At 40.6% G+C, this 13,530-nt stretch overlaps 1 protein-coding gene across 6 annotated transcripts in view; it reads right to left on the reverse strand.

The window, feature by feature from the left end:
- The window catches only part of JHY (junctional cadherin complex regulator), a 58,783-nt gene that overhangs the window by 10,840 nt on the left and 34,413 nt on the right, over positions 1-13,530 (reverse strand). For 4 of the 6 annotated variants that reach the window (XM_025465178.3, XM_025465179.3, XM_025465180.3 and 1 more), the window contains exons 5-6: positions 5,429-6,087; positions 422-716 (exon numbers count right to left, since the gene is read on the reverse strand). In XM_025465178.3, the coding sequence (XP_025320963.1) occupies positions 422-716; positions 5,429-6,087 (954 nt within the window). Of the gene's footprint in view, positions 1-421; positions 717-5,428; positions 6,088-8,409; positions 8,655-8,820; positions 8,926-13,530 lie in introns of those variants that run through there. The other 2 variants (XR_007410614.1, XM_049109856.1) reach the window with 2 other exon arrangements.

Genomic DNA, 13,530 nt, shown 5'->3' on the forward strand with positions numbered 1-13,530 from the left:
AAAAGACTCCTTTCATGTGCCTTCATTTCTGCCTGGAAAGATTCCACCGTGCATCCTTGCTCAGCCCTACTTTGTCTCCTCGGATAGGAGAATGTGCTGAGAGACTCAGCCTTGACTAGGGGTTGAGACAGGATGTGAGGAGCATTTCTGAGGGTGTGGTGTTTAACCTGGGCCCAAAGGAGGACTCTGCTTCTCTGCTAAAGTAGACTCTTCCCTGAGATGAAGCACGAATGAGGGACCTTTCAGGCAGCAGCAGGGGATCAAGTCAGAAGTGACTGAGGACTTGGGGCTGCCCAGTGTGGCAGCGGCTCAGTAATGACCATCCCTCCATCCCTATTGTAGATCTGATGTGGGGAAATGAAACCCAAGGGCCATCTATATTATCGAATGAAAAGGTTATTTGGTAAAATGCTTGCATTACCTTGATGTGGCTGCTTCTCCTGTGCTTTCTTCCTTTTTCCAGTTGAAGCAGATAGCCTTCGGAATTGCTGCGGCTAATTTTCACTGGGTGTCTTTGGCTTCTCTCTGAACTGAGTTGGGATTCACTTTCTACCCTTGACAATATAGGTGGAAGTGTGATGCTGGATGAGGCCCCTTCACTGGGCTGCACCTCGGTCAGCTGTATTAAGGCTTGCTGGTGCTGCTCCATTATCTGATTGAGCTGTGAATCTGGAGAAGCTCTAACAGGTTGGCTGTCCAAGGAAGAATGGAATTTCCTGAATGGGAAACACCCCCCACCCACACACAAATCTGTTAATGGAAACTGGATACATAAGACTTTTACCATAAAAGTCTTTATGAATTTGATGTATTCACTCTCCAGATCAAATTAAATCTTAAAATAATGACCTGTAGTTTAATCTTTTTAAAAAAACTTATTTGAGAAAGAGTGAGAGATCATGAGCAGGAGAAGCAGAGGAGAGAGAATCCGAAGCAGACTGTGCTGAGTGTGGAGCTCAACACGGGGCTCGATCTCATGACCCTGAGATCCCCACCCTGAGCAGAAACCAAGAGAGAGACACTTACCTGACTGCACCACCAGGCACATCTAGTTTAATCTTTTCATAAATATATTAATTTCTTAAAAGCCTCCTGGTTTTTCTTTAGGATAGTCTAGCTCTTATTTAGAACTTCCATTTAGTACATTCAGAAAAAAACAAAATCAAAAACAAACAACCTTTAAAAAGTCAAAGATCTTCCTACCATAAAATTCCTGGAAATGCTGGATTAAATTTAAACATCCTTTTGAATACACAGGTGAATTTTTTGGGGTAAGATTTTATTTACTTGAGAGAGAGAGAGAGAGTGTGAGAGAGCACAAGTGAGCACGAGCAGGAGGAAAGAGGTAGAGGGAGGGGGAGAAGCAGACTTCCCGCTGAGCAGGCAGCCTAACTTGAGGACCTTGGGATCATGTCCTGAGCCAAAGGCAGATGCTTAACCCACTGAGCCACCCAGGCACCCACATAGGTGAATTTACAAGACAGGCAGGGAATCTTTGAGACCAAAACCAAAAAAGGAACTAAAGAAAAAGCAGATTTTGAATAAGCTGAAGCTATGGCTTTCTTTGTGGGAGTTTTGGGTCTATAGACTTGAGTTCTAACACTTTGGTGCAGGGTATGTGAAATCTTGGCCCCATGTGGGGCAGGGAATCCACTGAGATGCCTGTATAAGGGCCTTGGAGAAGCTACATCCTCAGAAGCTGGATTAGTGAAAACCTCAGTCACCATCCTTGAGAATCAACAAAGCAAATCTATCTGTCTTGGTCTAGGTTCTCAGTTGGAAAAAAAATTCCTTGCGAATCTCCACCCGACAGAGTTTGAGGTTCATAGTTACCCATGTAATCCTGGATTCCAACACCAAAAAAAAGTAACATAAGAAGGATCCCGGAGGAGGGCTACCTCTGCATATCTGGCAGAAGCAAATATACAAGTTCTCTGGAGGGATACGTTCCTTCTCAAGCCTGCTAGGTGTTTACAGACAAGATGGCTAAACATACATTCACCATCCAAAATCTTAGAATGTATGAGGAAATCATCTATCAAGTCAGAGTCTGCAGACACACATGCACACACACAGGATCCGTGATAGATTCCTAAGAACTTCTGATAATAGAATATTAGCATTCTCTTTTTTGTTTTTCAATAGCTTTATCAAGGTATCATTTGCATATCATCAAATTTCACCCACTGGTAATTGTATATATAGTTCAGTGATTTTTTTTAGCATGTACATTTATCTTTTTAAAATTTTATTAAAGCAAGCATGTTTAAAATGATTAAAGACATGAAAGAAGAAATCAAAACCCTGAGAAACCCATTTTGAAAAAAAAAGAACAGGGAAGCCTGGGTGGCACAGTGGTTGAGCACCTGCCTTTGGCTCAGGTCGTGATCCTGGAGTCCCAGGATTGAGTCCCACATCAGGCTCTCCCCACAGGGAGTCTGCTTCTCCCTCTGCCTCTCTCCCTTTGTCTCTCATGAATAAATAAATCTTTAAAAAAAATAAAAAGAAAAAAGAAAATAGAACAGGAAGGTTTTAATCAGAGCCAAATAAAAATTCTAGCCATGAAAAATACTCTGGCTTGGGTCAGGATCCTGTGGTCCCAGGATCAAACCCTGCGTTGGGCTCCCTGCTCAGCTGGGAGCCTGCTTCCCCCTCTCCCTCTGCCTGCAGCTCTCCCTGCTTGCGTTCTCTCTCTCTCTCATTCATAAATAAATAAATAAATAAATAAATAAATAAATAAAATCTTAAAAAAAAGCACAGGTATCTAAAAGATAGAATATAAGGAACAGAATTCAAGAGACATAGAGTCTAGAATAACAGAATTTGATATACCTCTATTTGGTATTCCCAGAGGGAAAATAGGGCAAATGATACTTCATAAGGTGTGTAATATTGCCTATGACTATTTCATAATATGGATGATAATTTTGTGGAATTTATGAAAGAAATGAATCCTCAGATTTAGAAATCACAAGCAGGATTAAACATTTCGTACCTAGACCTAACACAGTGAGACTTCAGAACACCAAGAACAAAGAGGACGACTGTAACAGAAAAGACAAAACTGAATAATATATTGACAAAAAACTTTCCACACAGAAACACAGAAAAATGTTTTCAAAGAGTTTAAGTTTTTACCAGTTTAACTATATCTCCAGATAGAATGTAAAGGAATTTCAGGTAAAGTTTCCAGTGACCTACTCTTGTTGAAATACTTTCCAAAGGATGTCTGCTTCAAGAAGAAAGAGTAAAATGGAAGAAAAACTGTGAGGCAAAGGCATGAAAAAACAATTAAATGTGAAATATTGACTGTATAAAATCAATAATTTTTAGAGTTCTAGGTGCTGGACAAGATGCTGGCCAGAAATTCTATGACCCGCAGGGTGATTGGATTAAAACAATCCAGCAATTCTGAATATGTTCTGGAAGAGAACAGAAATATTAACACTAGTCTAGTTAAGTTTTTTTAAAAAATTAATTGGATGGCACTAAAGGACATCATGCAAAGTGAAATAAATCTGACACACAAATACCATATGATTCCACTCATACATGAAATATAAAAAATAAAGAAAAAAAATAAAGAAAAAAGCCAAATCAGTCCCATAAATACAGAGAACAAACTGGTGGTTTCCAGATAGGAGGAGGTAGGGGATTGGGTTAAATGGGTGAAGGAGAGGGAGGTTTAGACTTTAAGGTACGGAGTGAATAAGTCATGGAAATAAAAGTCACAGCATAAAGAATATAGTCTTTATATAGAGCAATGTAATGGGACGGATGGTAGCTACCAGTGAACGTACATGATATATAAACTTGTCAGGTCACTAAGTTGTACACCTAAAACTAATGTAATGCTGTATGTCAACTATATGCAAAATAGAGAATATGTATTTCCAAATCAGGAGAGGGACAAAGTAACAAAACTCTATTAGTTCAATAGGGGATCTATATATCCATATATAGAGAGATATAGGAGTATAGAAACAGTAGGTGATCGAAGGGACAAATTAAGATGCTAGAAGTAAATCCAAATATGATTATTACAATAAATGTAAGTAGTTTAAAGCTGAAAATCCATTTGTGATAAAAGCTCCTTGCAAAAGGAATAGAAGTTTCCTGTCTCCCCTCACTGTCTACCAAAAGTTAAATATTTTTAATCCTATAAATACTAGAAGCACTCCCTCTAAAGTCAGGAAAGAAAGGCCAGGATGCTTGCTAGCTATCACTATCTCTTCTAGGAAGCTAAATCTGAATTTTATTGAATGTACATTCCACATCTCCAACACAGACAGCCCCGAAATGTCTTCTCATCACTTCAGACATGCAAAATTGTCTCCCTACTTTGAAAGTAAGCTCCTGGAAGGTACCTGGGCATCATACTACTTCTGTATCTTCTACAGCATTTTAGCCCTGGATTTAGTGCATATCAGGTTTGTGATAAACACATTTGACTGAAAGACATCAGGAAATGTCCTCTGAAGTGATTTTTTAAATAACTTTTTTTTTTATTGTAGAAGGAATAGATCTAGATTGCAGGGAACTTGAACAATTCAGAAAGTATGAAGATGACATTAAAAATAATCCAACCTTTCTTGCCAGAAATAACTACTATTGATATTTTGGTGCATTTTTTTCCTTTGTGCATATTTTTACATACTAAAGCTCCCACTCCTTAGGTGTCAATTTGTACCTTACTATTTTCTTTTTAAGAGGTGTTTCCTGATAACCATAACTTTTAATGGTTACATGATATTAAATACCATGATTTACCTAAACCTTTCCTTATTGTTGGGTTATTGTTGTCCTTTTGGTAAATGATGGTATTTTTGTGCATATGCATTTTTCTGTATTTTGAATTATTTCCTTAGGATAGGTCAATACAATGTTGGAGATAGTTTCCTCCAAACATTACTTTTAATCCCCAAAATATAATGATTTTTTATTTTTTTAATGGCCAGTCCCTCTGTCCTTCTCTCTTCCCTCTTAAACATCTGGCTTAACTACAGTTGAAAAACTAGAGACCAGGAAAAATACATTGAAAGTGTACTATTTGAGGCAGAAATCAGAGCCAATTGGGGTGCCTGGGTGGCTCAGTCAGTTCTTGGTTTTGGCTCCGTTCATGATCTCAGGATCGTGAGATCAAGCCCCATGTCGGACTCTGTGCTCTGTGGGGAGTCTGCTTGAGATTCTCTCTCTCCCTCTCCCTCCTCCCACACTTGATGCTCTGTCTCTGAAAGAAAGGAAAGAAAAAGAAAAAAGGAAAGCAAAAGAAAAGAAATTGGAGCCAAGGATCTTGTTAGGTGACATTTCCTCTCCTGTGACCACCCCCGTGACCTGTCCCCATAGCCCCCCCTCCCCATTCTCCTCCTGTCTTCAGTGGTCTCTCATTTCTTCTCTAGGAAAACACTTGAGCAAAGGGAATTCTTACCATAGTATTTCTAAGTTCTTATATTTTGTTTCTGCGTAAGCCTGATTGGGTTGCTGCTTCTTTTCCTTCGATCCATTAATGTTTATGTTAGGAACAGACCAGGAGCCCTTCTGGCTCAGGGGCACTGGTCTCTGAGTAAGCTCATGGAGGTAGTTCAAGTCCACATGGGAAAGAGTGTTGACGTGTAGCTGCTGTTGTGACAGTCTCTTCTCTCCCTGGCCTTTGTGTCCTCTTTCTTTCTTAACATTCACCGAGTGATATCCAGTAGGGTTTTTGTACAACACATTGTCAAAAGCCTGCTGTGGTGGAGCAAATTTATTGGAGGTTACTGTGGGATCCTGGCTCCTAAGTGCACTTGAGTGTTGTAAATCATTGTTAGGCGCATTCATAATTCCAATTGTTTCATGCTTTATTGAAGTCTCGGTAGGCTTATTTTGATTTTGTTGCTGCCTGGGAGTGCCCTTCTGGTTTCTGTGACTGACAGCCAGCTCTTCAGTCACCAAAGACTTCCGGCCACGCGGGCGTTTATGCTGGTTTCGAATCTTGTGCTTGGTTGGTCTTCTGGAAGGTTGCTGGCCATTTGTTGTTTCAGAAGATTGACCTCTTGGTACGCTGTTTGATTTTGCACTTTCATATTGAGACAAGTGTTCCTGATAATTCTAAAAAGATATCTTTGGTTAATGTAAATTGGGTGATTGGAACTCTTCTCACTTTACATTAGTATTTCTCAAACTAGGAGCTGAGACTTCTGGGAGGGTGACCACAATATTGGAAGGAGATAAAGAGTACAATAGGCTCTTTCCTAATTTCAGGATATAAGAGTGATTAGCTAAGTAGTTCCTCCTGGCAATTTCAGATTATGAATTATCTAGAAATAAGTAGAGAGAATGGGCTTTATATTGAAGTCTTTGACTTCAAATGTAAAATGAAGAGTTACCGTGTGTGTGTGTGTGTGTGTGTGTGTGTGTGTGTGTGTGTGTGTGGTGGGGGGAGCTTTACCTTTACAGGGCTACATACAAAGAAAGTACAAATATACATCAAAATATGCAAGTTTATTTTAACTAAGCTGAATATTTTTAAAAATCTTAACCAGAGAGCACATCAATGATCTGCTTTACCAACAAAGTACAAGTCAAATATGAGATACAATTTAGATGATCAGATCTTTTTACTCATATAGGTCAGAAGCTAGAAATGACCTCTTCACCAGATGAAACAAATTAGATTTTATTCAGAGGATTATAAAAGAGTCTGCACTGTGATAGGACATCTGTGAAGCCACAAGGGTTGTTTTGCTTCAGTTCCTTAATATAGCCTGTACTTAGGCAATCAAACATCTGGGGGAAATATTTCAATTTCAGAAAGGTCTTTATGCTTTTCAAAGTCTTGTAACAACAAAATGTACTCCTGGTATAATAGATACACTATGTAACTATATTGTGCTAAGCCATTTAGAGATATTTTCCAAGGAATAAAGCACTCATTACTTTGTGAAAAACTAGCAGAGTTAAGAGGCCTTTGGAAAGAATGATTAAATGCTTAGTAAAAATAGTAATATGACCATATGCATCTGTGTGGTATATAACTGTAACATATTTTTTCTTTCTGAACATATTAAAAAATCTCTACCTATGCAACATTAATTGAAAAATGCCAGTTACTGGATAATTCGAGGAAAAAACAATCCTTAAAGTTAATAAATCATATTTTTGCTCACATTGTTTTAGCTTGCTACAAAGAATGATCAAATTATTGCAATGAGTGCAACTTTTATTTCAGTTTTCTGATAAAACTACTAAGACATCCTATTCCTGTATAATATTAAATGGTATTCTATTTCTTTTTTAAAAAAGATTTTTATTTATTCATGAGAGACACAGAGAGAGGCAGAGACACAGGCAGAGAGAGAAACAGGCTCCATGCAGGAAGCCGGATGCAGGACTCGATCCTGGGACTCCAGGATCATGCCCTGGGCCCAAGGCAGGCGCCCAACCATTGAGCTACCCAGGCGTCCCTGGTATTCTATTTCTAATGACATCTCCCTATAATGAGGTTGAGATTGTTAAATTTAAAACAGTCCAATACAATAATATATTGCATGTCAGATTTTAAGTATAAATGGCTTATCTGAAATTTAGAGCATGTTTTCCATAAAATTTGAGCTTTTTGGAGCATTGACCAAGTTCTGATGAAACACCTCTACACTTTGTGTACTGGTGATACCCCAAAAAAGAAAAACTTCCTTTTCTGTATTTCAATTAAGAAAGGTTCTTCCTTCCATGCAGTATATTGAGCTGCATGGGGGAAATGTGGGCAAGAGGGCTCTGCAGATAGATATACAGTAGGCCCTTTCCTAATTTCCAAGAGTGTCCTCCCTTATAGTGGACCTAGAAGAAAACTCTATTTTACAATATTATCAGGTATGTTAATGAAACACAGTGGCCCTTTTCATGGCCATCATCAGTCTTCATGAAGGCAAAAAACAAACAAAAAACCTCCCCAAAACCCATCTTTGCTATGATATATGAATATTTATTGATGCTGGGAGTGTCAGTAAAAAATATATATATATTTGTCAGGGGCACCTGGGTGGCTCAGTCGGTTGAGCATCTGACTCCTGATTTCAGCTCAGGTCATGATCTCAGGATCCTGAGATGGAGCCCATGTCAGGCTCTGTACTCCATACTAAATCTGCTTGAGGTTCTCTTTCTTCCTCTCTCTCTGCCCCTCCCCTCGCTTGTGCTCGCTCTCTCTAAATAAATAGTCTTTAAAAAATAAAAAACATTTGTTAGCCTTTTAAAATTGCTAGGAAAATAGATGAACAGGAACCTTTTCTGCTGCCATCTGACTGTACATGACCCAGTTCTCTGTCCTCATTCCCACCAACAAAGAGGGGGGAAAAAGAAAGCTATCAGGAATTTTTTCCCTGGGGTACCAGACCCGAAATCTTGGGTTACCACTTGGTTTTAATCATGTTATACCTTTGCTGCTGACAATTCCGATTACAATAGTACTCTTCACAGGGTGCTTTGTCAACAGGGCCAACGACTCCTCATTTTATGAAACTTCAATTGTCTCAAGTGTTAAATCCGCTATTCACATAAGTCTAAGTGCCCAGAGATGGCATTTCAGTCCCCAGAAAGGAAGACATTTACAGGCTTGATGTGATTTCTCTCACCTTCTGAGCAGGCTACTTGAGATCTGTGGTTTACTGAAGATTTATTACCTGACAATTGAGACATCAGGTGTCACTTTTTAGGTCGCAAGACCTGAGTTCCCTCAAGTTAATATACAAAGCCATTCTCAGGCTACTTAATCTCCACCAGCCCTGAAATCCTCTATTCCATCCTGCTCTCAATGGGGTTCTTTTGTTACCAATACTCACAATCAGTCCATACTCCATGCACTCAGAATAACTGCTTAATGGCACGAGGTTTTCCCAGCACACACACAGCAGTGGCCATTGGTACAGCGTTCGCATTGGGGAATCCTGATGCCTAATGCGAGGATGATAATTTCTTAGTAAGATCTGTACTTAGTTATTAACGTTCGTTCATACTGTGCCATCCGCGGGTAGTTTGCCCCCAACCCCGTGAAAGGCAGGGTCTGGCTGTTTCTCTTCTAGGACTTTCCTATTTACATGCCATGAGCGGAGGCTGTTTCTCTTCTAGGACTTTCCTATTTACATGCTATGAGCAGAGGGGAGGATGCATGCTCTGTCTCAACTGAAGGTTCATCTGCTTTAAAACAAAAGCCATCCTTGCTCTTAAGCCACCCCGATCAATCCTGAGGGTTGTGCCTGGGCTCCAAGATCAGCTCTGACCTAGGGAAGTGTCTGTTATGCTTATTAACAATAAAACGCAAATACATTGGGGTGTGTGTGTGTTATAAATTCCATCTGATGATATTAAGAAAATGTAGAGCATACATATTAACTGGCTCATTTTCAGCATCAGTAAGAGAGGACTCTGTTCTGATGAATAAAAGAAGCATAGCTCTATTGATGGTGGTGGAGGCAAGATCAAAATAACAGCTCTTATATTCTTATAATAATAGGAAAGGTGGGAAGATTACTTAGGACGTGATTACAAGGACTTTGATATTAATTAGTCAAAGATCCTGCATACCTTTCACCCTGTCATTCCTTTGCCTTGCCTAGAAAGGCAAGAGTAATTTTAGAGTGGCAAGAAAGAAAACATCCTATTTTGTTTTTCCGAAGCTTCACTTAATTGGAGAACTTTCTCTTTTTGCTATTGACAACATGCTCATGCCAACCTTCCCAATAGCAGGTTCTTCTGCTATTGGGAATGTGCTCCTTCACGTCGGCCAGCAAAGGTTGGACTCTCAGCTAAGTACTGGGTCCCATTCTGGATACACAGTGGAATTGGGATTTGGAAAAGCCGTGAAAGGAGCCCAGAATAATTCAGGACAAGATCTATGTGGCAAGGCAAAGCGAAGAGGGATGCTGTGGCTTAGTCAAACCCTTCGGCATGAGTGGGGCACTTCTATGGAAAGTGATGGTGATGACTGTCAACTGTCAGTATTTTTAAAGCGAAGATGCACAGGCTTAAATTGGCTCTGAGACTTTGTTTCTGGCCTGTCTTGTTTCCTTGCTCTATCCCTGCTTGCTCCACCTTGCTGCTTGTGAATGTATTTCTATCTCTTCTATGAAAAAAAAAAAAAAAGTAAGAATCCGTCATCTGATCTCATTCTCTGATTAGACATCATCTCTTAACCCGCAGTCGGGCATCTCGCAAGGGTAGGCCGCCTTTCCCATCTCTGGTTCTGACCTCTACACCCTGCAAGAGAGCGCTGACTCCCACCAGCCCACCCACCCTGCCACCAGGGGAACCTCTTGCTAAATCCTCTGGGCACCATTTTCTTTGCCTTTTCATTTTTTTCAAACTTACAAAATTATTTCAAACTTACAGAAAAATGGCAAGAAGAGCATGGAGAGCTCCCAAATACTGTTACTGGGAGTCGTTAACATTGTGCCACATTCCATCTTCCTCTGCGTGTCTCTCCATATATAGGTAGATGGACGCACACATGTATATATGTCATTTCTGTGACTATTGTGTGCATTATTGCTACTTGGTTTTTTTCTGAATCCTTTGAGACCACATATACCATTCCCTTTTCATGGCACCTTTTTGTCTTCCCTGTAGAGTCTGATCCTATTCACTGATGCATCTTTCTTAGAGATTTTCAGGTCTCTGGTTCCATGACACTATTTTACCCTGGGCGGCCTTTATAGTCTCTCACCTCCTGCTCTCTGCCTCTGCATACCCTTAAGACTTAACAATATGGACCCTGTTCTTGACCCTCCTCTCTTCTCCCATGACCTACAATTCCTGGGGTATCTCAACAATTCCTACAGCCTCTGTCCACCAGGGAGTGGATTCTTTCCACCAAAAGTACATTGCTAATTTAGATGTGTCTCCTGAATTCTATGCTCAGATCACATTCCGCCGCCAAACTCAGACTCACCACCCCTGTTCTCATGCCTTTCCCCCTCCCCCCAGCACAAAAACCCTCCTTTTCTTCCTCAGTGGCATTAGTACCGCTAATCGGACACTTGGAAACCAGTCTCTTTCTCTCTCTCCCATTTACCTCATATTCAAGCAATTTGCTGAAATGGTTATTCTCACTTCTTGACCATCTCTAGGCAGGCACTGAGGGGGTCAGGCGCTGCCTTGACCCGCAGGAAGTGTCATCCAGTTGGTGCATTAAGATCTGCCCACCACACTGAAAAGTGAGCTAATGGTCTGTGGAGTGTGGGACAGACCCAGAGCAGGTGCTGCCGCCCTGAGTTCTCACATTATCTCTTGCAGGAACCACAGCACATGCCACCTTACTGGTTTTGCCGTCTCTGCAATCTTATTGCCCTCCAATCCATTCTTCAGACCATGGCTAGAATGAATCTCCTACTGCGTAAGCTTGGTCGTGTCATTAACCTGCTTAAAATTTGCCAGTGGCTTCCTGCCATTTACTGGATAAAATCTAAAATCTTTGGGCTGGCATGAAAGCCTTTCAGGGCCCCTACCTCTAGTTACCTGTCCAGCCCTTGTCACACCACTCTCCTCCCCAACACATGCTCCTTCATTTGCTGAGCCACAGGTGAGGCTGAGGACACGCCCCGTCTCTCAAGCTCTCAGGTTTCTGCTCCCATTTGTCTGTTCGCCATATTTTGATTCATCCTTCTAGGGCCAGGTCAAATGCTGTCTCTTTTCAGGAGACTTTTCTCATCTTTTTAAGGCAGAATGAGGTGCTCTTTTAGTTCCTACCGCATGTTATACCCACATTCCTATCATTGCATTATAATGATTATATTGTTGTCTTCCAGCTAAAGCTCTGAGCTCCTGGAGGGTAGGAACCATTTTTTAAAAAATTATCTCTTATTACCTTATTTTTTTAAAGTTCTTTTTCTTGAACCATGGTTTTCGGGCCAGACACCTGACCCCCAGTGCCTGGACTATAGTAGATACTCAATAAATATTGAATAAATATTCATTGTGGGATTTATTTTGATCTCATGTAAAGCCACTTCTTATTAGTGAGAGCTACTCATTGTTAGTGTAGGTTTACTGAGGGACACATCAAGTCTTCTAAAAGTTCTCTTTCAAGAAAAAAAATTTCAGAGGGGCCCATTTTCACAACATGATTTTTACATGTTTCTGTAACCAACCAGTAGATACTTCCCGAGGGCATAAAGTGCTGTGCTAACAAATGTAGAGAAATAATCTACATGTTCAGGGAGGTTATAGTATAGTTGGTACCAAAGGAATACAGGAAACAGCTAATGAGGTGAAGCCAAATGTGATAAACCCGAAGGGATTAGTCCAGACCACAGGCACAGTGGTAGCAGAGAGAAGGGGCAGAGGGTGGGGTGGGAGAGGCTGCAAAATCTTCATGCAGGATGGGGGGACCAGAAAGAAGGCACTGGATCTGAGTAGTTGAATCAGAGAAAGAAAGGCAACCTGGAGCATTTGCACGCTGAGTGCCTGCCTAGCTGGTGTGTAGAACGCAGTAGGGAGTTAACAAATCCTTTCCAAATAAAGAAAGGGAAGCATCCTATGGGCCACTCTGCGTTGATCATTTTAGATCTAATGATCTTTAGATATGTGGCCCTCTTTGTCTCCATTCAGAAGTGGGTGATAAACAAGTGAGTTCTAGTACCCACACAGAGAATAAACAGCATTCTTTTGGCTTTCTTCTGATTTTCTTCCTCACATAATTTTTTGACCTCCTCTGTCAAAGGCCATGCCATGAATCAAGCACTGTGATTATTTTACCATTGACTGAGATCCTATAATTTTCTGTCACGATAATTATGGAAGCTCTAGGTTGCAAGAGGCTTACAGGCTTCAAGTATGTTTTCTGTAATAATTTAACTAGAGAAAAATATCATAGAATAATAGCATTTTGCAGCTGGGATGCATCTTGTCATTCATTTTGGGCAACTCTTCATTTAATAAGGAAGAAACTTAAGGCTTGGGGGAAGTTGAGATTTGCCCAAAGTTCTCAATTGACTAAATGACAGGTGAAGGTCCAGAAATCCATGTTTTCTGACGCAGTCTGTTAGCTGTAACACATGATAAAACCCTAAAGTGTTTCCCTTGTCCTCTCCATCCTGTTAGCCAAGCTCCCTAGTCTCGCCCTCAGGTCTGGTGTAGACCCTGTCCTCTATATCCCATTACCACAAACATTTCAGTACCCATCCTCTCAACCTCTGGGTTTCAGGAAGTTCTGGGTGAACAATTGTTTTTACTCCCTGTCCCCCCTCTCCCAACTTTGAGAATGACTGGAAGCCACTATGAAGGAAAGATGATTTAGGCAGTCCCTCTTTTCTAAATTCTCTGAAAATGGAATGAACTTTATTTTTATTATTATACCTTTACCACCGTACATAGTTCTAACTGATGGTGTCAGTAGGCTTTCTAGGCTGGGTGATTTCATAGGGCTCACCCCTCCTTCAGCAGGGATAAAATCTGGGGCGAGGGTGACTGCTCCCTGTAACTCCAGACACTGGTTCGAGACAAAATCATGTGCTAGCACTTTTCCTCTTCTAAAAAAATGGCCACTGGGGACTATTTTGCAAA

Source organism: Canis lupus, chromosome 5 (genome assembly GCF_003254725.2).
Source record: "Canis lupus dingo isolate Sandy chromosome 5, ASM325472v2, whole genome shotgun sequence".
Classification (NCBI taxonomy): domain Eukaryota; kingdom Metazoa; phylum Chordata; class Mammalia; order Carnivora; family Canidae; genus Canis; species Canis lupus.